Source organism: Panthera tigris, chromosome E1, assembly GCF_018350195.1.
Source record: "Panthera tigris isolate Pti1 chromosome E1, P.tigris_Pti1_mat1.1, whole genome shotgun sequence".
Lineage (NCBI taxonomy): Eukaryota > Metazoa > Chordata > Mammalia > Carnivora > Felidae > Panthera > Panthera tigris.
Genome location: NC_056673.1, coordinates 40,336,013 through 40,363,993, shown reverse-complemented (window position 1 = coordinate 40,363,993; position 27,981 = coordinate 40,336,013). Strand labels below are relative to the sequence as shown.

The 27,981-nt window shown below is 44.4% G+C and overlaps 1 protein-coding gene across 3 annotated transcripts; it reads left to right on the top strand.

The window, feature by feature from the left end:
• The first annotated feature begins 26 nt into the window (after positions 1 to 26).
• Positions 27 to 26,868, top strand: DNAJC7 (DnaJ heat shock protein family (Hsp40) member C7). 3 transcript variants are annotated; one of them, XM_007087651.3, is made up of 14 exons: positions 27 to 297; positions 11,339 to 11,427; positions 12,178 to 12,302; positions 12,773 to 12,886; positions 13,538 to 13,612; positions 17,888 to 18,006; positions 18,506 to 18,659; positions 19,195 to 19,359; positions 20,190 to 20,281; positions 23,357 to 23,430; positions 23,824 to 23,970; positions 24,434 to 24,586; positions 26,126 to 26,188; positions 26,626 to 26,868. In XM_007087651.3, exons 1-14 carry the CDS (start codon positions 221 to 223, stop codon positions 26,661 to 26,663), a joined length of 1,485 nt encoding a protein of 494 aa, XP_007087713.1. In that variant the 5' UTR covers positions 27 to 220; the 3' UTR covers positions 26,664 to 26,868. The 3 variants fall into 3 exon arrangements, with proteins under 3 accessions (XP_007087713.1, XP_007087714.1, XP_007087715.1); XM_007087652.3 differs by lacking the exon at positions 27 to 297 and adding an exon at positions 4,210 to 4,370; XM_007087653.3 differs by lacking the exon at positions 27 to 297 and adding an exon at positions 8,316 to 8,458.
• Positions 26,869 to 27,981: the final 1,113 nt, after the last annotated feature.

The window sequence follows — 27,981 nt, the reverse complement described above, 5'->3', positions numbered from 1 at the left end:
TCCTACGCACAGGAACCGTCCCTGGGCCACCGGCCCAGCACGGAGACCACCGTGGACCTCCGGAGGCGGGAGGCCTCTCTGGCCCCAAGCGGAGCCTCTCGATGGTAGACGGGCCCGAGGGAGCCCCTCTGGGCGCAACGCCGCCGAGCTGCTCGATGCTCCAGCCGGAAGTGCTCTTCACCGCCTGCCTCCCACCCGCCTCTTTGGTCCCGGCGGTAAGATGGCGGCTGCCGCGGAGTGCGATGTGGTAATGGCGGCGACCGAGCCAGAGCTGCTCGACGACGAGGAAGCAAAGAGGTAACCGGGTAGCAGGGTAGTGGAAGGGGCGAGCTTCAGCTCCGTGGCCCCGGGAAACCCGTCCCTTCCGTGATGCAGCCCGTATTGAGGCGACGCCCCGCCCTCCGCGACCCCCCCCCCCCCCCATCTGAGATAAGTCCGGATGGACCCCCTGAAGGGGCGCTCCCGGAGGTCGGCCCTCCCCTCCTGCTTCCGCCTGGCTGGAGAGCTGAGGCACGGCCTGGTTCTCCAAGCAGGGAGGAATGTCGCCCTTAGTGTAGAGGCCGGGTCTCGGAGGGGACCTCAGAGGTCTGTTGTGGGGTGGGGGAGGCTGCGCGGCGACGATGACGACTTCCTTACATCGCCCCCGACCCCCGCCTGCTCTTGTTAACTTCTGTGCATTGTTGTCTGTCAGCATTTTGCATCTCCGAAGCCCGTGTTGTCCTCACCCCCTCTCCTCAGTAATGTATCCCAGCGACCACGAGCCTAGGTCCGAGCGTGTCTCCATTATTGACCTGGTGCCCCCTCCCCGTACCCCAGAAATCGGAGATGAGAGAGAAAGAAGGAAGAGTGAGGGGTTTGTCTCATGCTCTACACGTCAAACTCCGGCCCTTCCGTCCTTCCGGAGTAAGATCCTCATTCTTCCCAGGACTGTTCATTCTTAAGTTAAGCAGCAGAGAGGAAGGCAACTGCTTGGGCGCTGTTGGCACCGCTGGGCCGCCGCAGTGGCTCGAGATTGCCAGTCTGGACTAGCCAAGGGAGCTGCTGAGTGAGTGGTTTTCGAGAACACTCTGGATTCTGGCTACAGCTAAGGCAGGTTATTGGAACACAGTTGTGGGTAGTCATACTTGTCCTAATCCTGAAGGAGAATTAACGAAATGGTTCTGGAAGCGCGGGGCCCTTTCCTTATCAACTGCAGATTAATTGACTACAGTGCCCTCAGTCTCCTTCCCTTGCCTTTCTTATCTTTGTACCAAACCCTGTCTGTATGGCTTCATTCTGGCTGCATGAGATCTGAAACCAGGGTTCTGAGGATTTTTTATTATCCAAGTTAAAATACGGGGAGGTACTCAGGGTGGCAGAATGAATAGTTATCAAGCTTCAGGGTAGTTTACTGCAGCCTGTGTCTCAAGGTCTGTTGAGAACTGAGAGGCTTGACACAGTGTTGTAGTAAGTCCTTGGGACGATCAGAGAAGGCAGGACGCCAGAGTCTAGTCTCTTTCTCTTCTTGGTTTTGAGTTTTCACAGCGTACCTATTTCTCAGGTGTTGAGGATTAAGCATCATTAAGGAACTACACAACGGGAAACAACCGCCCCCTCCCCCTCCCCCTCCCGTACATACCGAGCTTACGTTAATTGCAAGGATTTACTTTACTTGGGATTATGAAGAATTCAGTGGGTTTTTTTTTTTTTTTTTTTTTTTTTTTTTTGGTGCTATAGAGACTTGGGCTATGTGTAGTAATTTGAAAAAAAACCTTCTCTTACATAATATAGATCTCTGATGTAGGGACTGTCCCTAATTTGGGTTTTACTTCACAGCCCTCTATCTGAAGCAGGTCCTTTTCCTTAAAAAACAGAAACAAAAACAAAACAAAAACAACACACAGCCTTAGAGGATATTCTAACATAAAATTATAGCAAATGAACCTGAAGATACATTAAGAAACACAAAATGGGTGATGCTGTAATGTGACCACATCACACAAAAACATGGTATTTGGTAGAAGAGGTGTCAATGTAGGTTAACTCTGCCTTATTACATGGAATTTAAGATGTCATCGATTGTAAAACGCACAGTTGTTTTATCTGCCACTAAGAAAAGATACATCCTTGCTAAATAGACTTCCATGTTACACATATTTATATAGCTCTCTTTTAGATACGGCTAAAAATGGATATTTATTATATATCACTTATGCGAGCCAATCAAAAGGAAAGTATAGTGAAATTAAAAAAAAATTACAGTTTGAATTTCTGCCATATAAGGCATCCTTGGAGAGTAAGTAAGCACTGGAATCTAAAGAAAAAACCATGTTATGTATGGTTTTCCAATGCTGAAAATGGAGTGATGATGTAGAAGTTTTGGAGGAAGGTGGTTTTACATTTTTCATGTGTCCTGGAATCCTGTGTACCCATAGCAGAAGGCAGGGATAGTAACATCCCTTACAGATGCCCTTTACTATCTGGCTTGGTTAGTCATTTGGCCAAGTTTGTGTCTCTTATTACAGTCCTACTACCAGTTCACTTGGGGACACCGGAGTTGATGGGTCTCTTGGGTTGTTTTTGTGAAGTCCAGCAAGGAATCCTTCCTTCTGTGCATCTTGGTTCAAGGGCTTGCTGCTGCTGCTAAATTGTTATGGTCCCACAGCGGCAAAACGAGAGGAACTTTCAAGACTTGGGGCCTCATGGTTGCAGCATTTTAAAGGGCTACATGTTTTATTTCATTAACTTTAGTGTCTCTAGAGAGAAAAGAAATGTACTTCAATTTTTTTTGCTTGTCACTCTGACAGAGTTCTTTTTCCTCCATAGCAGCTGAGAGGCTAAAATAAAAGATGTATTAGTTGGCATCCAAAATAGATCAGGGTTCTGAACATGAAGATTATTTATTTCTCTTGGCCCACCAAAACAGATAAAGCTACTTGGGGAGCCAGAGAGCTAAATTTCAGAGGTTTTACAATTCAGCTAATTTAATTTAATTTCAAGCCTTACATTTTCCTGGGAAGATGCTGATTACTTTATGTAATGTATGAATACCGGTCTTGAATGAAGGCTGTCTGGTCACATTTCCTGGGCTAGGGAGGTCACCGTAGGTAGTCTTTATTATGGTAATATCGAAGGATTTCAAGTCGTTCCTCCACAGAGGAAACACTTCTGTATCTCAGCGTATATCAGGCATGACTGGACAGTAGGGTCTAAAAGAAAACAGAAGCCATAGATTTAGAAGACAGAACATCCTTTTCTGATTCTTTGATAATCTTTTCCATATATGTGTGAATGCACGCAAGAACATTAGGTCCCTTCTTAGTATCCAGGTATTGTAAGCTCTGTAGAATTTGCTTTTTATTTCTCTTCCTATTGCTGCTGGGAAGCACTGAACCCTGAATCCATATCCCAGGGTCTGCAGTAGGTGCTATTTATTTTACTACAGATTCCTGGCACATTTTGGTGTTTGTGGCCATAGCCGAAGAGCTTGTAGCGTTCGTTGTCTTCCCCAGCTCTTCTTCCTCACTTTGTTTTAAATTCTTAGACATTTGTCTCTCTAAACTTTGTCTTCAAGGTCATGAAATGAAGCTAGACGTTTCAGTAAGCCTGCAAGCTGAATGGGATATTATCTTTGACCTTAAACCCAAATCAGTGAAAACACTGTTTGCAGCCTTCATTTTCATTTTGGTGTACTCTAAGTGCGGGGTCAGTGGTGAAGAAATGAGAGGTGGGACAAATAAGTCATGGTTAAGGAACGGATAAACCTAGGAATACAGAATCCCAAACCAGCAAATGAATTGAATCTGATTTTAACAAGTGGCAAAATTGTTAAATCAGGGGCACGTGGCTGGCTCAGTGTCACTTTTGATCTCAGGGTCGAGTTCAAGCCCCACATTGGGTATAGAGATTACTTAAAAATAAAATCTTTAAAAAAATTGTTAAGTCATAACTAGAGCAAAGGTAGAGCACAGAGGAAGAGTCTTTCTGTCCTTGTTGCTTTAATTCAGGTCCACGTACTAACCAGAACCAGATACCAACCAAATTGAGCCAAGTTGAATGGCAGTTGCTCTAGTGTCTAGTCCATTCCAACGACCAGAACTCTGATTGGCTTAAAACCCAGGCTTTTTGAACATTCTAGCCAATCAGGGATGAGTGTAACCATTGAAGCTAGTATTTTAAAAGTTTTTAAAAGCTGAGTACTGGGCACTTGCCTTTGCTTTTTTTCTCTAGGACTTTAGAAGATTGGAGAACAATGGTCAGCGGCTGCCTAGGTGCCTTGTGGTCTGATGCACAGTCCCTCTGAGAGCCCATTTCTCCCTTACTCCACTAATGTTTGTGGTCCCTTTTCTTCAGTGCTGAGTGATGTGGAAGTTACTTAGAGGTCGTTCCAGGTATTCTTTTAAACTGTCTGAATTTCAGCAGTAAGACCGGATTCATCGTGCAAATTATCTCAGTGTTTATTCATTTTATTGGATTGACAATTTGTTTTCTTCCCCATCCAGATCAAAATAACAGTTCCTCTGTTTTATCCCACCATTGGCAGGGGATGAATGTTTGAAGCTTTTGAGAATGAAAATATGAGGGGGAATATTCGACTTTCAAAGTCTAATTCTGACACCTAATATTCTGGTGTTGTGTGACTTAAAGTTTTTGTGGGGAAGCTAGATTGTCAGATCAACAAAGTGTTAACCATTTCTTCTGATTCTATTGTTAGCCTTTGGGGGAGGGGTGTATGAGGCAAGCAGCATTTTCTCTTGTTTTTGGTCTGTCCTGAGTTTTTCCTCTGGCAGTTGGAGATAGTCATCCTCCTGTTAAAATAAGGAACCAAGAGAACTCTGGAAGCAACATACCAGTTGACAACCTAGACTCCCCACTCTGGTTTTCATCTCTACCCACTCACTCCTCCCCTCCCCCCAAGAAAAAAACCTCAGCAGCTTTTTTCTTAATTATAGTTCCTAAGTTCTAGATTTTTGTTGTGTACTAATGTCCCCTTGAGGGAAATAGTGGGTCTCACAGAATGGGGAACCAAGGGATAGAAAATGGTGGGTTTGGGAGTGTGTTATGAAAACAAGCCTCTGGCTATTGCTGAAAGGCCAATGCCATGTGGACTCAAGAGTGGCTTCTGAGAAGCTTGTTTCCCCAGGTCTCCTCTTCCCCGGAGTAAAGAAGATTAGGTAGATGCCACAGATTGTGATACCTCCCATTTAAGGAACTAGCATAAATGCATTACGGTTGAGTCAGCTATTTCATATGACTATCTTTTCTGCCTGCATTAATGGGATTTCCGTCTGGATGGATCCATTAGTTGGTTGCCTTTCCCGCCCCCCCCCCCACTGAATAAGACATTGCCAACTCCATGGTGTTGCCTGGTGTCCTTCCCTGCTTGAGCAGTAGAGAGTGCTACTGCCTTGTGTAGCCTGTATCTGTGACTCCACTTGGTGCCTCTTGGTCCCTTCTGGTTCTGCCCCTGTTGAGGCTTCCCCCTGAATGTCCAGAAAGAGAACACTTTGAACTGGTATGTTGTTAATGAGTTTTCTTCATCTCGATCTCCTCTCTTTTAGGAGAAGGCTGGGTATTTTAATTGTGCTTTAAAGTGAAAGCAGAAGCTGTTTATTCTAAAGCAAATTGGGTAAAGGATGCTGGGTAGCCCACTTTTACCAACTGGTAGCCATTGGACTGCCCACCCTCTGTTTTCGCTGGACCATTATGAAGCCTTTATTCACACTCAGCATATAGCACTTGCATTTAGCAAGCACTGAATCTGTGGAATTGTTCCAAGTCATATGTGGCTTCCACCTATAAAACTTGTCGCTTCATCCCTAGACTAGTTACAAAAGAAAGAACAGTTTACTCATTTGGTGAGATGGAATAAAAGTAAGGCTCCTGGGCTCTTTTTACTTTATTGTCATGGAGGTCAGAGAGAGTACAGCATGAAACAGGCCCATGACATGTCTTCGGGGACAAGAGGTCTTGGTCTGTGGGAAGGAGGAAGGAATTTCTACTCTGAGACTGGCCAAGATCCCGTAAATTCTAAAGGGTGGAGGACATTTCTAGATCAACGGGCAACTAGTAAACTTGACTGAAAAAAAGAAATGGGTGCAACAATCACAGAGTGAAGGTGACATTTTGGAATTAGTAATTATAATAAGATTGCATAAAGGTTGATTTATGGGCAATATAAAGTATTGTTAGTAGATATCTTTTTTTTTTTTAATGTTTATTTATTTTGAAATAGAGTGCAAGTCGGGGAGTGGCAGAGACTGAGGGAGACAGAATCCGAAGCAGGTTCCAGGCTCCAAGCTGTTAACGCAGAGCCTGATACGGACTCAAACCCACCAACTGTGAGGTCATGACCTGAGCACAAGTCAGATGTTTAACCAGACTGAGCCACCCAGGCGCCCCTAGATATCTTTTTTTTAAGATTCTTTCTGCCAATAAAATAGTCTCCAAAATCAAAGGCCCTGAAACACTCCTTTGCTCTAACAAAAATCATCTTGTCCTGAGTTGTAATTTTAGCATTTAGATGTTTCTTCCACATTAAGAGTAGCAGAATATGTCAAGAAAATGCAAAAAAAAGAGGTGCAAAAAAAAAAAAAAAGATTCAAGCTTCTGCATTTCTTTTGATTTAAACTATTATAAATGGTTTTTGGAGAACTGAATGTTATTAAAAGTATATTATTGTAGCCAAATACTTGAAATAGATAAAAGCAGTCTGGTATGTTTTTGTCATACAAAAATCAGATTAGTGTTTCCTAGGTTGCAAATATTACAGAATAGTGACCTATGTTAGTCTGTATTTTTCATGCACTGAGGTAATTAAATCTTAAAATGATACGGTACAAGTGATGAAGCATCTCATTCCTCCTTTAATAATTCACAAATACTGAAACATGAAACAGTTCCAAAGAGAGCCAAGTCATTGAGGATGTTTTAAAAACTGCCACCCAGTGAATCCTGCATTAATGAAAGCGGATGAGTAAAATTCTCTGCATAACTCTTTCATTGCTAAAAGACAGACTAGTTTGCCTAAGGCAAAGATCTTGTTTAAGTGTTCAAGTTGGAATATTTAGAGAGAAAATGAAGATTTTTGTAGAGCATCTAATTGGGGTCATGTCGCAATGTCAGCTGCAGTGTTTTAAGGTATGTTTAATTTAGCTGAGCTGTAAATGTGCAAAGTTGACTGGTGATTGTAAGCCCTAGTTGTCTGACTTGATCACATAATGCTGAGCCCTACTAAGACCTGTGTGATACCAAATGAGTCCCTTGGCCTTTTGTTGGAGTAATTAGCATCTGTGATGCTAAATTGGGAGAGAGAGTATAACTGCATGATCAGAGGACACACAGATTTTTCACACATGTGTAGTGTAGAAGAGCAGGTTATGAGGCTGCAGTTTGCTGAAGTTTGATGAAGTTATTTCCAAAAAATAAATACATTTTAAAAAAGCAAAGCAGACTAAGAGCAGAATGTAGTCTGCTTATCTGTATGTTTGAGAGAAGGCCTGCCGGCCCTCTGGTGCGATCCTGTTGTTTGGGACCCTCCCTATAACCTCCAAAGAGGATAGAGAGTTTTGAAAATCTTTCAGTGGCTCTTTTCACAGGAATTTGTTGCTGGCTGTTAAAGAGAAAGGACTGGTTTGGTGGAGGCTAGAGTCTTTCTTTCCCTGTGTCTCCTGGTGAGTCAGAGTGGCGAAGCTTATTCTGCTTAGAGATTGGGTGGGAAACTAGATAAATTAGTTTTAATCTAAAAACCTTGATGCCAGCTGACAGGATCTAGTGGGCAAGAAACACCAGACTGTTGGAGTTAGGGAATGTGTGCAGCTGCCTTGGATGCCTCTCCGGCTCTTCCTCTGCCGAAGGACATGTGATAGTATCACCATAACCACTTCAGGAGGCCAGGATCTTCCTTGGAAATGCTTTGAAAATCTGAAAAAGCACTAGAGATACAGTGTGGCTATTAATAGCTCCATCAGGTCAGTTAGCGCCAAGTCTATATTTTGATGTGATATTATATTTCAAGGTTTGATCTGAATTTCGTTTTGTGGCCTTAGAAAATAATTGGTAGCTTAATTAGTCCCTTTTGGAATCCTTTCCTCTTTTTGGTTAGTCCAGGTGAGCCTAATTAATCCTAATTCTTCTTTCTCAGTGCCCATGTGTTTTGGTAGGTACGTGTTGTAACCTCACTTTGTTACCCATCGACTCTGGCAGCGAGCGGTGTGACAGATACCAGTGCCAGATTGCCCTCAATTCCGGTGTTAACCAGCTCTTCTCCTTCTTTTCCAGTCCCACGCCTTTGACATCTCATCCTTCAGTCCCTTTGCTGTAAGGGCAACTTGAACAAGCTTCAGCCCTTTCTCAGACTCCCAGGGCAGGACTTGAATGGATTTGACCCTGGAATTGTTCCTGATGCAGCCTTGTTCAGTTCTTGCTGCTGCCATGCTGGATTCCAAAGATCCACTTTTTCCTCGACTGGTCTCACAGGGTCAGGCCCATTGGTTAAAGCTTGTCGCGTACTTGGTGGGGAGGTTCAAAATGGAGGAGGGACTCCACTTTGGGAGTTGGACCTGGAGGCAAAAAATAAGCCTTCAGCCTAAAAGCACTAAGTGCCCATTGTTTAGGCAGCTGTTAATCAACCATGTTTCTATGAAAATAAGTCCTTTTCATGAGGCAATTGTGTGGGAATAGCTAATTCTGGCCTGATGCTGTGCAGTGTGAGGTTAAAAACATGGTAACTTGTCACAACACAATTCTTCTTGTTCTTTCTGCTGTGGGCTGACTCTACATTACTCGCTTTGTTTGCTCTAGAATGGAATCTACTCACCATTTACTAAAATGAAATGCATTTCTTGGGGGAGGCAAAGTCCAGTTCACTAGGTCTTGCATCTTAAAGAGAAAGGAGCCCTGCTCTCTGTGACTAATTGTTAGGAATGTCATTTAGCTTGTTTAGATCCAGATTGTAGTCCTGGAGTTGGATTTTACATGCTGTGGCTATTTTATGTCTTAGTTTGAAGAAATTCACGCTCGTTGCCCATGTCTTGTTCCTAGCAAGACAGATTAATTTTTAAAGTCTTAGTTAGGCAATAGATAGAGATGAGCATTAGAGAGAAAGCTAAGCGTAGTAGATAGCTCAGCGCACAGGCTTTGAAATCTGACAGGTGTGGCTCCACATCCTGACCTTGGGCCAGTTTTTAACCTCTACCCCTTATTTTACTCCTGTGAGAAATGGGAATAATGTGAAACACCTGATGGGAAGATAACATATGGAAAGTACCAGACTTCAGTAATTAATACTGACTTCCCACAGAAATCATCCTTTGCCTTTTTACTAAAAGCCAGTGCTGAACTTCCTTGTATCCATGGGTGTTAGTGTTTCAGGAAAGAAAGAGCACCTTTCTGTAGCTCTGCAGATTGCTTCACCTTTGACTAACAAGCTTTATACTGCTGATAGTGTCTGTTCACGTGCCTGGATGCCTTTGGCTTTCCTCTAGGATTTGCGTATTCTTAGCCACTAGCCTAAAAGAGGAGGCTAGATCTTTTCAGGTACATCTTCAGTGTTTGCTTTGAATTTACCACTTCACGTCTTCACAGTGGTTTGACTCAGCTTCTGGCATCCAGGGTTGGGGAAACCCTTTCTTCAGATCTCTTGGCATGTCTGCTCTTAAAAGATAGGCTCCTCATAGTTTTTATAGTGCTTTGCTTAATTTATAGAGTTACAGGATGGTGTCTGCCATGTAGAAAGGTTGCAGTTGGTCCTGTAAATCTTGCAGCTGGGGGATCTTTCTTGAGGACTTAATAACAGATGGCCTCTTTACAGCATTGTGACAGTTGGTGTAATAAAATTATTCAAACAGATTCATGTCCATCACAGTTTAAATCTGTCAGCATTTGTAGATCATTCCCATTTTGTTTCTCCTTTCTTCTGGCAGCCTTTTCATGTTAGTAGGGCTTGCCAGAACAGTGATGGAGAAGAATAGAAAGGGAGAGGGCCTCAGTCTAAAAGGAGAGCAGCTTTGCTACTTTGTAGTTTAAAATATGTAAATAAAAAAATCACAAATCTTCCCAATGCTGATGTCTGTAGAATCAAGCTGTAAACTCCCATACCATCACCAAAGTTAAGAACTAGGTACTTTTGTCCTTGCTTCCCTTGAACTGCGTTCTCTTGTGTGTGTGTGTGTAGAGGACAGAAAAAGAAACAGATTCTTCCTTATAGCAAAAATGCTCAGATATTTAGTTATATTGCAGTAATCATTTTGGTAAAGAATTATCTTTGTCACTCAAAGATAATTGAGTCATTAGAATGATTTGGGGTATCTTTGATAGAGGTTAGTAGTTCTTTTGAAACATTGTTGGTCATGTCCTAATTCTAGTTCCTTGGTCTGGAGTAGAATTCTCACATAACATTGTTCCTTTTGGAAAGAACAATTTGTCTAATGGTACAGCTTCAAAAAATGGATCTTGGAGTAGGGCAAAAATTCTGATACTACCCACTTGGTGGTTATACAAGGTACAGTAGGAACGGTATAGGGGGCAGTAAGAACCCACCCAGATGTGATAGGCAGAGTGTCAGTAGATGGGTACTTCTCAAAGCATATCCCCGGCAGGCTGTACCTCGTATGTCCCTGTTACCCACGTACTTGGTCTCTGCTGTCACTCAACTCCGTCCTCCATCTTAAACATCAATATGCTCTGCTTTTAACTCCTTTGCCACCTGCTTTTGCTCTGCTTGTCCTTTCAGTGACAAATGCATGAGCCGGTTTTCAAGAGAACAGATCATTAGAACTCTAAAGATGTGACCCATTTCACATTAAGAAGTCATTGCCCCAGAATGGAATGATCTGTAACTGATTTTTTATGGTTGCTAAAGAGGCAGAAGTTGTGGCACAGTGGAAAGGAAATAAATAGAAAAATTCTGGGGCTCCTGGCTGGCTCTGTTGGAGGAACATGCAACTCTTGATCTCGGGATCACGAATTCAGGCTCCATGTTGGGTGTAGAGATTACTTAGATAGATAGATAGATAGATAGATAGATAGATAGATAGATAGATAGATAAACTTTAAAAAATTTTTTAGTTTCTGTGAGAGGATGTCTAAATTTGCCTGTTGTATGGGGTGTGACTGTAGGCCAGAATAGTGAGGAAAGGCAGGCAACACAAGAGAGGTTTTCTTCATTTAGTTTAAACGTATCTGACCAAAAAAAGCCCCCCCAAAAAACAGCATCGAACAAATCTATAAATTCCTTCAAGTATCGCACTAACTTTCAGCTCAATATGCCCAGAGCTGTAGACCAAAGATTGCTCCCATGAGATTACAGAGGTTATTCCCTGTGTAAAATAACGTGCCCTTCTTTCTCTTTCCTTTTCAGGGAAGCAGAGTCTTTCAAGGAACAAGGAAATGCATACTATGCCAAGAAAGATTACAATGAAGCTTATAACTATTATACAAAAGCCATAGGTGAGAAGGACCTACTGCCTATGCTGAAAGATAAATTTGCTGAATACCATTATAAGTAGCCCCTCTCGAAGAAGTAGCCTTTGGCGTAGTGGGTTCATAACTGTTATGAACTCTTTTGGACTTAATGGCATGTGAACTCTTTTGGACTTAATGGCTTCATGAGGGATGACGCTTTCTAGCTCAAATGGGTAGTTTAAAGGCAATTCCAGAAATTCTAGATCTAATGGCAAAAAGATAACCGCCTAAATGCATCTCAGCCATTTCCAGTTCATTTAACTATCTTAGAAAATGGCCCTTGTAGATATTATCAAGCCTTAACTACTTCCGTGCTCAATTTGCCAGCATATTTTAATCCCATGTCAGCATGTTTCTCACCTAACTTGCTTACAGGTTCTCTACCCCTAATTCAACAAATGCAAATTCATTTTCATGTCTTATTACATAAAATACAATTCATTAAGAAGATGAATATGCTGACATCTCCCATCTTTATCCTGAAAAGATAGTCAGAGCACTTTAAAGCTAAGTGTAAATTATTTTTAAGCAACTTCCTTTTTCATTGGTTGCACCATTGCTGCTGTCCATTTGCACAAGTAGTCAAAAATTTGGCCATGGCCTTTTAAACAGAGTATGTCAGCATTCCTGTTAGAGTTTGATTGCCTTAATACAGTTCTGAGGGAGATGGCCCCGCAGTTTTTGAGGCAGTGACTTGGCTAAGCTGTATTTTACTTTCTTCTGCCCTTCCTGTAGATATGTGTCCTAAAAATGCTAGCTATTATGGGAATCGAGCAGCCACCTTGATGATGCTTGGAAAGTTCCGGGAAGCTCTTGGAGATGCACAGCAGTCCGTGAGGTTGGATGACAGTTTCGTCCGGGTACGTGATGTGACCACTTGGCTGGGGCAGTGGGGCAGCAGTTGGGGGGATTGACTGGGGAGAAATGGTTGGGGAAGGATCAGCTGGGGAGGACCGGTTGTTTCAATTAAATTCTCTGTCCTAGAGCTTCTCAGTCTAGACACTGTAGACATTTGGGACCAGATCATTCTTTGTCATGGGGGGCTATCCTGTGCATTATATGATGTTTAGCAACATCCCTGGCCCTTAACCACTGGGTATAAGTAGCACCCCCCCACCCCCACCCTGGCCCCAGTGGTGACAACCAAAAATGTCTCTAACATTGCTAACCATCTAACCATGCCATGGAGGGCAGAATCTCCCTTGGTAAGAACCACTGCTCTGGCCATTTTCATCCCATGTCGGTTTTCTGTGGGTGTTTCTTGCTGCTGTTGATTGCTTTTTGCTTGGCCAATCATGCTCCTTTTCTTCCCTCTTTCTGTTTCTTCTAGGGACATCTACGAGAGGGTAAATGCCACCTATCTCTAGGGAATGCCATGGCGGCATGTCGTAGTTTCCAGAGAGCCCTAGAACTGGATCACAAAAATGCTCAGGCACAACAGGAGGTATGGTTCTGATCTTGTGTGTATGGAAAAAGACAATGTGGTATAGTGACCTGAAAGTCAGAACTGAGAGCTGGAAAAAAAGAACTGAGCTAGTTTCACTCCTGCCATCGGCCACACCTGGCTAACTGTAGGCAGTCTCATAGTCAGTCTGAGGCTTGATTTTTGTGTATGTAGACAGTTTTGAGTATGATTTATAGGTTTAGGAATCTGTGAAAATTGGAGGGTTTCTGAGACTCCTGGGGGGTGGGCAGATGCTGTAAGGAACTGATGTGAATGAAGTTGAAGAATCTGAGTAAGTTCAAATCCTGATTAAATTGGTAGCAGCTAAAACATGTTTTAGTTCCGTTTCCATATATACCCTGTTTACCTCTGGTTGCATTTTAGTGAGAATCTGGAAACTTCTGCTCGACCTCTGACAATGCCTTGCCCTTGTTTTATATCTTTCAAGGCATGATTCTTGTATTCTTGACTTTAAGTTCAAACTGAGGGTGCAGGTTGGGCTTTACCCTTTTAGCTGCATCTTCACCAACTTGATTTGTAAAGTCTGTGGTTCTGATTTTCTTGAACTAATAATTCATCAAAGCCTTAATTTTTGTGTTTGTTGAACCTATAACTTCATTAAAACTTTCCTTATCTGATTTTCTGGTATAGTTCAAGAATGCTAATGCAGTCATAGAATATGAGAAAATAGCAGAAACGGATTTTGAGAAGCGGGATTTTCGGAAGGTAAAGTATAACTATGGGGAGATCTCACCTACCCTTTGTCACAAGGTTTCGTGTGTGCGTGCGTGTGTGTGTGTGTTTGTGTATGTGTGTGTGGTATAGTACACAAGATCCAGAATAATAAGTTACCACTTTATTTTGACTTTTTTTTCTTTTTTTTTTTCTCTCTCTTTTAAAGACTGTTTTTTTAAGAGCAGTTTTAGGTTCACGGCAAAATTGAGAGGAAGGTAAAAAGAGTTCTCCTATGCCCTCTACCCCCCCTCCCCACATACATAGCCTCCCCCATTATCAACATTCCCCCACCAGAGGTACGTTTGTTACAGTCACATTTTTGACAGTTGTGAATAGAGCTGCTCTGAACATCTGTGTGCAGGTTTTTGTGTGGGCATAAGTTTTCACCCCTTTTGGGTAAATACTAAGAAGTGCAGTTGCTGGATCGTATGGTAGAAGTATGTTAAGTTTGCAAGAAACCACCCAAATGGCTGTACCATTTTGTATTCCCGCCAGCAATGAGTGAGAGTTCCTGTTGCTCCACATCATCACCAGCATCTAAAAATTTTTTGGCCCAAGGTACTTATTTTCTTAATAATATTTGGCTTTATGATGAAAAGCAGTAATAGTTTACTTGAGTTTGTTCCTGATTTTGATATAAGATGGTAGCCTAAAAGTGTGCTGCTAATAGAGGAAACACTGGTTGGAATTAAATATTATGTTTGGATAATCCATTTTTATTTAAACAATGGGAGCTAGCTCTAACTCTTGCTTTATGTGAACTGGATGCAGCTGTAACTAAAAAGGAGAGGCTCCTTTTAGATTCTTGAACAGTGTATGTAACCTGTCATCAGTACCATTTTGATATTAGGCTTTTTTGCTTTTTAAGTTTTTATTTAGAGAGAAAGCGTGAGTGCGGGAGAGGCAGAGAGAAAGACTCCCTAGCAGGCTCCGCACTGTCAGCGCAGAGCCCAGTGTGGGGTTCAAACCCACGAATTGTGAGACCATGACCTGAGCCAAAGCTGGACGGTTCACCGACTGAGCCACCCAGGGGCCCCATTGCTGTTAGGCCTTTCTATGAAAACCCACTAGTCTCCTTTATGGGGCCGTGTGACAGTCCCATGAAAATTAACGTGCCAAAAAGATTGCCCTGTCTGAAAACATGCGAAGGGTATAAAAGTTTGAGATATCTTTCTAGATCTTGTGTATAGTGGTTATGCCTCACCTGTATAGTTCTGAATTCTCTTCTTTAGATGATATTTTGACGTAGCTTTCATTAGTTTCACAAGGGACGGTGAATGGCTCCCAAAAAAGTTAAAAACCACTGATCAGGATCAGTTTTCAGGATCACTTAAAAGAGGTTTGTATTGGATCGGTTGAGTGGTCGACCCTTGATTTTGGCTCAGGTCATGACCTCATGGTTGGTTTGAGCCCTGAGTCATCAGACTCTGTGCTGGCATTGTAGAGCTTGCTTAGGATTCTCTCTCTCCCTCTCTCTCTCTCCCTCCCCTGCTTGTGCTCATGCTCTTTCTCAAAAATATAAAATAAACTTTAAAAATTAAAAAAAAAAAGTTTGTATCATCCAGGGAACATGTGAGAATTTGCTCAGTGCTTTCTGTAAAAGGGACTCAATAAATGTTTGATAAAAGGATACAGTTAAGAATTATTCATAAGTCAAAAACTGTGCAGGTCTTTTATTTGGTAATAAGTATTTCTGATTAGCTTATGCAGAGTCCCAGCATTAACTTATCAGCATCCCTCTTCTGTCCATTGGTTTTAATAACCACAGTGTGTTTGTAATAACCACAGTGATTCATAAGTTTTTTTGTTGTGTGTGTGTGTGTAGTTGGAAAGCGATTCTGCCTTCTGTCATGTTTTCTGAGGTTTACATAGGCAAAAGCTTTGTCTCAAAAGGCAATCTTTTGAGTTTCTTTTCTCTCTTGCCCACTCTGGAGCCAGAATCCCCAGTTTGTGACAGAATCCTCTGTTTGTGACATCCCAGCCCCCCCACTGTAGCTCATGGTGATGTCACAAATGAAGAATTATGATCCTGGCAGGGGAAGCAGATGAACTTGGAAGAAACAAAGATCTTCTTTGCCTGCAGCTGTCCCTGGTCGTGGGGAGATGGGGGTGGGAAGTGAGGCACTGAGCTTCAGCTCACACTCCACTGACCCGATGGGCAGAACCATCTCCGCACAGAGCGTTGCGAAGGCAGCAGGGTGTGGCTGCTTACATTTGACTGCTTCACCTCCCCCCCAATTATTTTTCTGTCAAAGGGAGAAAAAGTCAGCACCATGACTCTACTCTACATCATATCTAAAACAGTCCTGGGACTTCCAGGATAGTAACCCGTGCCCTGAAAGAGAGGCGCCCCACCACTGCTCTGAACCCTGCAAGGAGTCTTCCCAGTGGAGCAGAGCAGCTCGTGGGGTTTCCCTATTTCCACATATTTTCAAATTAAAATTTTTGAATAGGTGCCATTCATTGTTAAAAGAAGTGGAAACAGATACTCAGTGATAGGTATTCCCCCCGAACTTGATTTCCATCTGCTTAGTTCTCACCCACTAAAGTAACCACTGTTCTTGTTTCTTCTGTTCCCTTCCAGTTCAGTTGTACACATATAAGCAAAGAGAAGCATAGATTTCTAATTTTTTTTTTTTTGCATGAGAGGAAGGAAATAATGCTGTATACTGTTCTATACCTTGTTTTGTTTCCCCCCTCCCCCACTTAGTAGACCTTGAAGTCTTTATTAATATATGGAGAATGTCTTTATTGTATTTTAGAGGCATGTAGTATCCCATTATATGAATGTCTAACCAGTTGCCTGTTTGCTGGAATTAGTCCTATTTCTGCTTCTGAGTTTTCAGACTTCATCTCTTCCTGATCCCCAGGGCCAGATTCTGAGAGGAAATGGGTGTCCCTTAATTCCACATTTCTCCTTTGGGTCATTTATTACTGGACAAGAAGGTGATTCAGCAAGGATCTCCCAGGAATAGCAGCTAACCCAAAACTGAAAGCTCAGAGAACAAACTTCTGAAAAGAGAAAAAGGGTGAGGGCGGGGGGCACCAATTTCTGCTCAGGTCATGATCTCACAGTCCGTGAGTTCGAGCCTCGCTTCGGGCTCTGTGCTGACAGCTCAGAACCTGGAGCCTGCTTCGGATTCTGTGTCTCCCCTCCCTGCGCCTCCCCTGCTTGCGCTCTCTCTCTGTCTCAGAAATAAACAAACATTGAAAAGAAAACGGGGAGGCACCTGGGTGGCTCAGTTGGTTGAGCGTCCAACTTTGGCTTGGGTCCTGATTTCTTGGTTTGTGACTTTGAGCCCCACGTTGGGCTCTGTGCTGACAGCTCAGAGCCTGGAGCCTGCTTCAGATTCTGTGTCTCCCTCTCTCTTTGTTCCTCCCCTGCTCATGCTCTGTCTCTCTCAAAAATAAAGTTTAAAAAAAATTTTTTAAGAGAAAATGGGAATACATGGAGAGTCTTTATCAAGCTGAAAGATTGAAGTAATCCCAGCCACGTGCGTGTGTGAGAGAGAAAGAAACTTGCCTTTTAGTTTGTGTAGCAACATGTTGGGTACAGTACTCTGATTAAGTCTATTAGGACCATTTAAAATGCGCCATTTTATTGGTATATTCTGTACTAAGATAGAAGTGGAAGGGTGGCCACCAGGGTACTTAGTGAGACATGAGGCTCATGGCACAGGGAGGAAGGAACTGTGAGCCATTCTGATCATACAAGGAGTAATGAGTCTACATCAGGTTATTTGGGGTATCCTTGTGTTACATAATAGGCTAAACATGGTGAGTTAGGCAGAGTAGCAAATGAGTCTACATTAGCAGAATGTGATTCTGACCACAGTCACTGGATATGATTCAGTGTGGAGGCAGCTTAGCATGGTGATTACAGTTACAGGCTCTGGAGTCTCAGTGTGAGACCCAATCCTGTTTCTGTCACTTACTAGCTTTGTTGACCTTGAACACATTACTTTATTTCTGCGTTTCATTTAGTTTCTCATTAACAAAATAAGGAATTTCATGAAATTACTGTATAAAATTGTTGTGAGCATTAAGTGGGTCAGTATATAAAGTACTTAATGTTTGCTGTCATCATTATCATTTGGATCACCTGCTCTCCTTGTTTCAGTGGTTTAATCAAATGACTTAGATATGTTCCTAAACTCTGATATCACTTTCCTTTGAATCTGTTTGTTGCCTGTGGCCAAACTAAAATGAAGATGTTTCTGTAGAGTCCAGAATGAAGAGAGTTATTTGCTTTCCTTCTCCCCATAGGTTGTTTTCTGCATGGACCGTGCCCTAGAATTTGCCCCTGCCTGCCATCGCTTCAAAATCCTCAAAGCAGAATGTTTAGCAATGCTAGGTCGTTATCCGGAAGCACAGTCTGTGGCCAGGTATGAAGTCGGGCCAGTTCGGCCTTGACGCACCAGATACCACTGGACAGGTGCCGTCTGGCAGCTCTCTACAGCAGGAGCTACCATATGTCCTGTAGGTAGGCCAGCTTGGGCTGATCAGTCCTTTGCAGGTCATATGGTCTCTGTTGCAACTGTTCACCTCTGCCACTATAGTGCAGATGTGGCCATCGATGATAGATAAGTGGATGATGTGGGTAGGTTTCAGTACAATTTTATTACATAAACAGTAGCAGGGAGGATTTGGTCCTGTGGGCTGTAATTTACCAACCACTGTTCTAATAAAGACTGAGATGCATGAAGTGTATTAGAGATAAATATAGGTGGTTTATTTGGGGAAGGTATTGGGATCTGTCTACCTTTGGATACTTCCATACTAGACACATGGTCAGGAGAAAAACTGGCTATAGTAATCACAAATGTTAGCGATGGTGGAGAGATCCAAACCACAGCTGAGCATGTCCCTTTACGGCTATTGCAGTGACATTCTACGAATGGATTCTACCAACGCAGATGCTCTGTACGTACGAGGTCTTTGCCTTTATTATGAAGATTGTATTGAGAAGGCGGTTCAGTTTTTTGTACAGGCTCTCAGGATGGCTCCTGACCATGAGAAGGCCTGCGTGGCTTGCAGAGTAAGTTCTAGGCCCCACATCTGAGTAGGAAAGAAAGCTTCCTTTTTGAGCCTTTAAGAAAGTCACAAATAGAAGATTCTAGGACCACGTGAAATGTGAGCATGCTGGACATGCTTTTTCCACCTTGCCAGTATGCTTGGTCCTTTCCTTAGAAATTATTTCAGAACTACTTTTATTTGCCTAAAGGCAGATGTGATCATATATGATCCTCCTAATACTAGGTGTGTGTGTTTTTTTTTTCTTCCCTCGGTAAAGAAAAAATAGTAATGCTTATTCTGGGAAGTGGAGGTAAACCCCGGGTGACACAGGTCTCATTGGTATTCTCTTGTAAATCTTGGTTTCCCCTGTCCACTCCGTAGGAAGCACCAGTGAACAGCAAATAGCCTAGGTGGTGGGGTTGGAGGGGAGGGGGATAAGGATCTGTAAGATGCTAAACAACAGGGATCTGAGAAATTGAAAATAGACTCGGGCCTCTCTGTACGGTGGTCTGAGATTTCCTGGATGTGAACTAACCTCCCTTTGCTTTTCCCTGTAGAATGCCAAAGCACTTAAAGCAAAGAAAGAAGATGGGAATAAAGCATTTAAAGAAGGAAATTACAAGCTAGCCTATGAACTGTACACAGAAGCCCTGGGGATAGACCCTAACAATATAAAAACAAATGCTAAACTCTACTGTAATCGGGGTACGGTTAATTCCAAGGTAAGCACTCGGTCTGGGTCTTGGGGCCTATGGAGATATGTTTAAGGGGCATCAGAGAGGTCTTGGGGAGTCTGCTTAATAAGGACAAGCCACACGAAAGGAGAATAGTGGTTTTGGTTGAGATCTCAGCTTGTTAGGAACTTCCTTTTGAGAAGCAAGCTTTTACCTTTTTCCTAGAATTTCAGGGCACTTGAGGGACAGCTGGGAAGGATATTCCTATCTGGTCTTCCTCAAGATCCCTTCCTTCCACTAAGGGAATGGCTAGAGGCTTTGGGATAATTTTTTAAGCAAATATTGTTGCTGCTTTTTGCCAAAGCGAGTGATTGTGGCTTCCTCGGGAGTGATTTGGAGGAAATTAGAGTATGAAGCAGGCTTAGTTTTTTTTGTCCAGCATGCTCAGCTGAAAATGGTCTGAGCGCCCACTGCAGTGCTGCATACCATGAGAAACCAGAGCAAGCTCTTGCTCTTGTAGCGTTCCAGTGGTCAGAAATCAGTGATTCTTACTCCTGTAGTTAGCCTTTTGGAGAGTGGAGGGCAGGAACCACCCTTAAGTATTTCCATGTCGTGTTTGGGCACCACCCTGGAATGGCAGAGGTGGCTTATCCTTGCCCATAAGTGTGCCTGGCTTCCATCCCTTAGAAGAGAAACCAGTTTTGAAGCCAGTGTCCGTAGCCCTCCGAGATACTGGAGGGCTTTCTCAGTGACCAGAAATGAGTGTGACAGGGGCCTGGTATGACTGATCCTCTTAGAATTGTGAAGCCGTGCTCACAGCTTCTGGGCTCCCTCGGTCACCGAAGGTGTGAAGTATGACTGCTCTCTCTCTCCTGAAGCTTAGGAAACTAGATGGTGCAATAGAAGACTGCACAAATGCAGTGAAGCTCGATGACACTTATATAAAAGCCTACTTGAGAAGAGCTCAGTGGTAAGTGGTGCTGGAGGGTGAGGGGAAGAGGGAGTTGCTGCCGGCCTGCCAGGGGGATTGCGTTATGGATGCTGAAGCAGCCCCAGGGATGTTGTGAGGTCATTTGGTCCTTCCCCCTGCCTCTAGGTGGGATTGTTCCAGCCCTAGACTCTCTTTATAGACCTCCAGCCGAGGAGATTGCACAGCTCCCTCAGTCTCCCATGCCTGTGTCTTACGCCCCTCACGGTCAGTAAGTTTCCTCTGATGCCTGACCCAAATTCCTTTTGTTAAAGTTTAAATCCATTTCCTTTGGAGATTGTATTTTGTATTGTACACTTTTGCTCTAACTTGGCACAGTGCTTGGCACACAGTAGGTGCTCACTCAATAAATGTTTTGTCGAATGAATGTATGTTGCTTCAAAGAGGAAGACAGAGACAGTTGAGAGTTCTGCTTCTCCTGTTTGTTCCGGGTTACAGAAGACAGAAAGGAGTTTAAGCTGGCTCAGCCTCCCAGCAGTATAAGGAAACCCTTTTTGAAATACCTCTGTGACTTGGAGACTTATGAGCCAGGATGTGCCTGCCTAGATCTAGTGCCCGGATTCACCTTCAGAATCGGGGTGCTCCCCAGCTTACATGTCCTTCTTACTCTTGGACCCACCAGACTCTTTTCTGCAGACAGGAACCTTAGCAAGGGCTAGGAGAGACCTCCCCCAAATCCATTTCTTCTTATTTCAGATTATTTCCCAGACAGAGAAGAACAATTCTATCTTAAAATTCCAGAAGGAAGACCTATTTGTTGTATACTAATTCTCCAGCATTCGTTCGTTCCGTTCCTTGTCCTGAAATGTCACATCCAAAGAAGTGGTGCTGCTACTGATGCCTGATGAGCCCTTCATTCTTCAAGCTCCTCAGTCTCATTGGTGCAGGGTGTGGCCTGCCTCCCTTTTAGTTTTCCCAAAATGATCCACTTTTTTTGAAAGCAGGAAAAGTGCTCCTGTATGTGGTGCTTTTTTTTTTTCCAAGTGGATTTCTAAGTAGATGAGTAAGTCTATCAAACAGAAACGTACACAGAGTTGTATTATAGATCCTGAAACTAGCTGTCTATCATCTCATGTTTGCAAACTGCTGGCAGGCAAACATGGAAGCTTTGGAAGACAGCAGGCACCCTATGATCCAGCTAAAGACTAATGTTAACAGATCCAGAATGCTATGTGCACGTTTACTGTGATGTTATCTGAAAGAGCAAACAAGGAGAATCCCCTAAGCGTCTAGTGGGGCGGGGGTGGCTATATATATGACACTGTGTCAACTCAGTGGATACTCTGCTGTGTTTGAACAGAGAATGGGGAGAGAATATTCTTGGTTTGTTAGCAAGATAAAGGGGTGGACAATTCTATCTTGATATGTGTTCAATGAAGAAAAATCAAATGGCTTTAATCAGACAACTGACAGCTTATCTTTGTGGTAGAAACAGAACTGTCCTCTGAGTGGCTCTGCCTTTGAGATCCCACCACGGGGCACAGCGTGCACTTTGGGGCACAGTTGGCCAAGAACTTGGCAAACAGTCCCCTCAAGCAGCTGGGACTGACATGAAGTAGTGGAGATTAGTTCAGGCCAAACCCTTACCAGAGTCCTGACTGCTACCTCAACTTATCCCTAAAGACGGGGAGATGCCAGATTTCTGCTACATCTCCCCTCATGCATTGCAGTTTCCCATTTTCCCTAAAGCTCTACTTCTCTGCATTTTTTCAACTTAAAAAAAATACTTTTTAAAAAATAGATGTATAGTTTTCATACAGTGTTGTAATGTTTCAGGTGTATGACAATAGAAAAAAAATTTAAATGGAAAGATGTCCTTGAATTTAAAAAACACATTAAGTAAAAATGTAAATCATTGTAATACAAGCTTGTTTAATACATTCCAAAAGGGCATTGAAAGTTCATTAAGGTTATTTATCTGACAGATCATTCTACACCTGGGACCATCAGCTTATATTACTCTTCATGCTGTAAATGGGTTCTCTGAGCTCCTGGTAACATTTGTGCCCAGTGTCCACAGGGCACTGGTTTTTGTCACCATTGTTTAATTAAAATTGTAAATCAAGATGTTGCCAGAAAATCAGAGATGCCTAAGAAGTTGGGCTCTGTCTTGCCAGCCACATCAGCAGCACCCCTCTGCTCTGGCCTCTAAGCCCACCGGGGCTCTGATGTTTGCAAAGATGGGATGTGTGGTGGCAGTGTAGTAAACTTGGTCTTTGTTGGGCAGCAGCTAGCTGTGCCGCACAGTCACTCCTGCTGCCCAGCCGATGGGGTCTGTCTCTGGAACTCCTACACAGTCTGTTTAATCGGTAGGCCAGTCTTGGCACCAGTGATCTCATCGGGACATGGAAAATGCCACTTTGCTTCTGTGGAAAAGAAGGTCTTAACAGGTCTGGCAACCAGCCTTTCAAGTTAGATTCCGCCCATCTTGGGGCAGCCCCCCCTCCCCTTTCTTCTACACTCCTGAAATAAAAGCAAGCCTGCGTTTAGAGTCTCCTTTTTCTCTCACTTACCTCCATCTCTCAGATTGATTAGTCTTAGTGGAGGCATTTGCCAGCAGCCACCATCTTGAACTTGATCCTTCTAGTGGCTCACTAATCCCACTTGTACTCTGGATTGGAGCTGGCCCTGCATGTTTATGGCACTGCAGGTTTCAAAGCTTTTCCATATTCACCGCTCTCACTTCATGATCTTTTTCTCTTGCATTTTAATCCCAAGTAATCAGTCAAGTAGGAGCCTTCACATTGCCTTGTCCTGTGGCAATCCAGATGCCTTTTGGTGGCTCTGAAATCAGAAGGAACTTTCTCCCCTTAGTTGCTTTCTGCTCAAAGCAGAGTATCACTTTGCTGGTTGGGTGCAAGTGGCATGAGACCTGTCTCTTTTTACTTGAGGAACTGGTAGTTAATTTTTTCTCACAGCTAGCTTAAGGATTCCTGTTTCATGAAGCATCTCAACCGAAAGTGTGTGTCTCTTGCTTGAGCCGTGCCTCTTCTCCCAGAGTGATACTGAAGGTGATTGCTGTTTATGTTGATGGACCGCCCTGTATTTCCTTTTCAGTTACATGGACACAGAACAGTATGAGGAAGCAGTGCGGGACTATGAAAAAGTGTATCAGACGGAGAAAACAAAAGGTAAAGGTGTTTGAGAGCCTGTTTCTCGGGGAAATGTGAGGTCTTACTCATAGGCCCTACAACTGGACATAGGAGTAGTTTGATTCACGGATCAGGGACATACCTGGGGCTTATTTGATCACCAGCCAGGAAGAAATTAACAGAGACCCCAAGTGCAGGACAAGGCACTTATTTTCTGGCCCTATATCCTGTCGCTTTTACTTCCTTTTATGTGTAATGAGGCTGATGTGCAGAACTGAAGTATGAGTAGATTTGTTTTTTAATCTTCAGAAAGAAAACACCATAAAAGCACCTGGTATGTATGGTTAACAAGGCTTCTGACTGCAAGGCATCTGGGTTAGTAAGGGAAACCAGAGTCACATTTGTCCATTGACTCTAGATGTCTCCTTCCAGAACACAAACAGCTCCTAAAAAATGCACAGCTGGAACTGAAGAAGAGTAAGAGGAAAGATTACTACAAAATTCTGGGAGTGGACAAGAATGCCTCTGAGGATGAGATCAAAAAAGCTTACCGGAAACGGGCCTTGATGCACCATCCAGGTAGAGTGGGTGTGGGGAGGGGACTTGGTGGGAAGAACGAACCAGGACTCAGTCCAGAAAGTTCCCAGCTCTTGGGGCGCCTGGGTGGCTTAGTTGATGGGGCATCTGACTCTTGATTTCGGCTTAGGTCGTGATCTTGCGGTTCATGGAATTGAGCCCCGCCTCAAGCTCCAGTCTGACAGCACGGAGCCTGCTTAGGATTCTCTCTCTCCCCCCTCTGCCTCTACCCTGTGCTCACCTGCTCTCTCTTTCCCCCTCTCCCTCCCTTTTTCTCTGAAAATAAGTAAACTTTTAAAAGGAAGAAAGTTTCTGGCCCTTCAGCGGATAGGTAATAAGGTGTTGCTAAGTTCCATACCCTCCAAATTTTGGAAGTACCACATTCTAAAATTGGACATAAAGTGGTCTTTCTCTTCAACTTTTATTTTCTTGTGACCCTGAGTTCTTCCTATACTCCTCCCTTTAGATCGGCACAGTGGAGCCAGTGCCGAAGTTCAGAAGGAGGAGGAGAAAAAGTTCAAGGAAGTTGGAGAAGCTTTTACCATCCTCTCTGATCCCAAAAAAAAGACTCGCTATGACAGTGGACAGGACCTGGATGAGGAGGGCATGAATATGGGTGGTGAGTTGGTTGGGGCAGCCTGGGACGAACCTGACCAGTGTGGATCTTTAGAATTTTTCTTAAGACACGCCAACGGAGAGTCTATCTAGTAGCTAGTGATGCATAGTGATTTGTAAGGCACACCCTAGATAAATACCTGTAACGTGTGAGGCACTGTGATGGGTGCTGGAAATAACAAAGGTGAATCAAACAGGTTCCCTGTGCTCTGAGAACCCAGTCTAGGGCTTTGCAAACTGGCCCACAAGCCACTTCTGACCTCTGACCCCTGGATGTGAAATCCCAACAAGTACAGTCAAATGTAGTGGGTGCCCAGGGCGCAGAGGACATAAGCACTAGCAAGGGAAGGCTTGGAAGTGCAGAAATAATACCGTTGGGGAGCTGTAAGGGGCTGAATGTAGAAGAATAGAGGGTGTTTGAGGCAGGGGGTGCTAAGGCATGAAGCCCCAGAGTAGCTGGATCCCCCTGCAGGGGCTAGAGTAGGCAATATGGGTTTTTTTCCTGTTGGTTAGAAGTTCCCCCCACTGTTGAAGGATCCTAAGTAGGGGAACTATGAACCAGAGTTAGGTGGCAGAATATTTGTGGTGGTGGTGAGGAGAGGCGCTTTGGTGCGGTGAAGGGGGAGAATCGGAGGGCACAGTGGGAGGGCAGGGCTTGATTCATGTCTGTGTTGGAAGAGGGGAAGGATGAACTTGAGTGGCTTTGGACGGCTGACTGGATGGAGCCATTACCTGAGCTAGGGGGCCCGAGATGAGCAGATACAGAGAGGCAAGGAAGAATTTGCATCTGGATACAATGTGCCTGCTGGATCAACTGATGGAGATGCGTCCTCTGTGGACTTTAGCAACGGAGGCGCGGGTAGGGGCAGCAGACCTGCTGTGGCCTGGTGATGAGGGCACAGTACTGGAGTCAGGCAGGAGTTGGAATGTTCAGTTCTATTGCCTTCACTGGCCACGTGATCTTGAGCAAGTTACTTGAGCTCCTGCCTGGTTTTGTTGAGTATAAACTGGGGATGATGTAAGGCATGCAGAGTACCGAGCACCACGACTGGCACCTAGTAGGTGCTTCATAAGCCATGGCGCTTTTTTTCTGGCATTTAGTCTAGACAGCATGGAATCAAATGAATACAATAAATCTTAGAACTTACTCTTCCATTTAGTGTTGTTAGCACTGAAGTGATAGATTTTAGCCTTTTCAGTAGCAGCCCAGCATTATAGAGAGACAGTGTGAGGAAAGTCTTATGTAAGTGCAAATGGCATCCCACTTGTTGTGAAGAAGATCCAGCAAAGTAGGTGGAGGTGAAGAAAGCTTTCCTTCAGGTTTGCACTGGGAAGAAGAAGGGAACATGTCCCAGGAGTGGGATTAGGCATGGGGGGTGGGGATACGTGTGCCCACCCCCATCAATGACTTTAGGGAAAGGAGGTGAGGGGTGTGTCTGGGAAAGCTTGGGGGCCCATCTGCCATGTCATCCTAAGTTCCTTTTCAGACAGGTCTAACTTGTTCACCTTTTGCCCCTTCCCTGTTTCTCATTTTGCTGCACAGATTTTGACGCCAACAATATCTTCAAGGCATTCTTTGGCGGTCCTGGGGGCTTCAGCTTTGAAGGTGGGTATGCCCGCTGCTCTTGGGAGCTTCCAGATCACAGGCCCATAATGTAGCTCCCCGCTATGGGAGAGTCAGGGGGGCCCTTAAGTAGAGGCGACAGAACCCCCATCCAGCAGGGTACCGATCCACACAGGTGCTGCTGAGGATGGTGGTAGGGAAGTTCCTGGGTGTATCATGCCTCGGGACCATTGGTGCCCCACCTCTGCAGGGCCAGGGAGGCGTTCACGCGGTCTAGTACCAGGGCCTCTCCAAGAGTGAAGGTTAGAAGCTGCACAGCTGCTCACCTGCTCCCCTTATACCCCCAGGCCCAGGCTTGTTGATTGACTTGGCAGCTTTTCTGTTTGAACTTGAAGCAGCCCTTGAAGACTTTCCCGTCATCAGAGCAAAGTGATCTTCCCACACAGAGCCAACTAACAAGCCCTTCTTTTCCCTTACAGCATCTGGTCCAGGGAATTTCTTTTTTCAATTTGGCTAAGGAGAGGAAACCATCCAGAACCCAGAAAGTGGAGACTTGCTCAGTGTAACCTTGAACGTGGGCACAGTTCACCTCCTCCCTTCATCTCATCTCCCCATCCTTAGAGCAGTTTCGTTTTCTTAGTTGGATGCCCTGTGTCTGTGTGAGTGGGGGGAAGGAGAGGGAGCCAGCGCCGAAGACTGCGGGGAGGGGAGGGAGGCGGGGGGTGGACAGGGAGGCAGCTTGTGAATTTTTGTTTTACTGTTTAACTTTATTAAAAAAGAAAAAAAAATTAAGAGAATAAAATGTTTTGACCCTTTCTGGCACTTTGCTCTGGCAGCTGCTTTGTGTCACTCCAGACCCGGTGGGCCAGAGCTGAGCCCCCAGCACGGAGCTGGTGCTGGCATGGATTTCAGGCTCAGCAAGCTGCCCCACAGGGGATGTGGGCACCTAGGGCCTGATGGCAAGGGGATGCTGGCCGCCTCTCCCAAACCTGTTGAGCCATGTGAGTACCCAGCAGGCCCTGAGTATGTTGTTGGGCCCAGCCTGATGTCAGTCATGGGGAAGTTGAGTTCAGAGAACGGGTTTATTTGATGTAAGGGCCACCACAAATCACCAGAGGCTGTGTGTGTCCAGAGCTCACATGGAATGTGGCTGGGCTGACCCAGACCCCCTTGCTGTCCTATTGCCAGTGTAGGCTAAGGGAGCTGGGGACCAGGACAAAATCCTGGCCTCCCTGACCCCCAGGCCCATTCCAGGTGGGACGTGCAGCTCCTGGGGCACAGACGTTAAACTCACACGCTTAGAGACAGCATTCTTAGCATGTACTCCTCACTTTCTCCACTGGTGTCCCTTTCTGTGTGGGAGGCAAACTGGGGAAGGAAATAGTGGTCAGGGTCCTGCTATCCGGGTCAAGTTTAGTGTTTGTTGCAAGTAATCTTTCTAGGAGTTCCAGGCAGAGACACTTGAGACTTTGGCTGAAGCTTAGACTTTTGGCGCTTCGGTAGTAGCGATGGCTGGGGAAAGACTGTGGACCAAACAGGTAACTTACATTTCTCTTCCTTCTGAGCCCCTGCCCCTTTCCAGTCTTCCCGCTTTGTCGCCGAGGCCATGGTGACAGGATGCCCGAGGTAGGCCTGAGAAGCTCCTACTGGCCTGTACAAAACTCCTCAGTGTCAGGTGTTGCCTTGTGTTTAAGGGTGGCCCGTCCCTAGAGGACTGAAGGACCCAGACTAGGGACCGTGGGTCTTGCTGGGAAGGCCCTCTCCTTGCTTTGGGCTGGCACACCTGTGGGCCCACTGCTGCAGTCAGTGGGGGAGACAGGCTCCGCTCCACGTCT

Excerpts from the sequence above, each read along its gene's own strand:
- DNAJC7 (XM_007087651.3), top strand. The coding sequence starts at position 221 with ATGGCGGCTGCCGCGGAGTGCGATGTGGTAATGGCGGCGACCGAGCCA. Across the intron at positions 298-11,338 it reads GACGACGAGGAAGCAAAGAG|GGAAGCAGAGTCTTTCAAGG; the intron begins GTAACCGGGTAG and ends TTTCCTTTTCAG. Across the intron at positions 19,360-20,189 it reads GGGGTACGGTTAATTCCAAG|CTTAGGAAACTAGATGGTGC; the intron begins GTAAGCACTCGG and ends TCTCTCCTGAAG.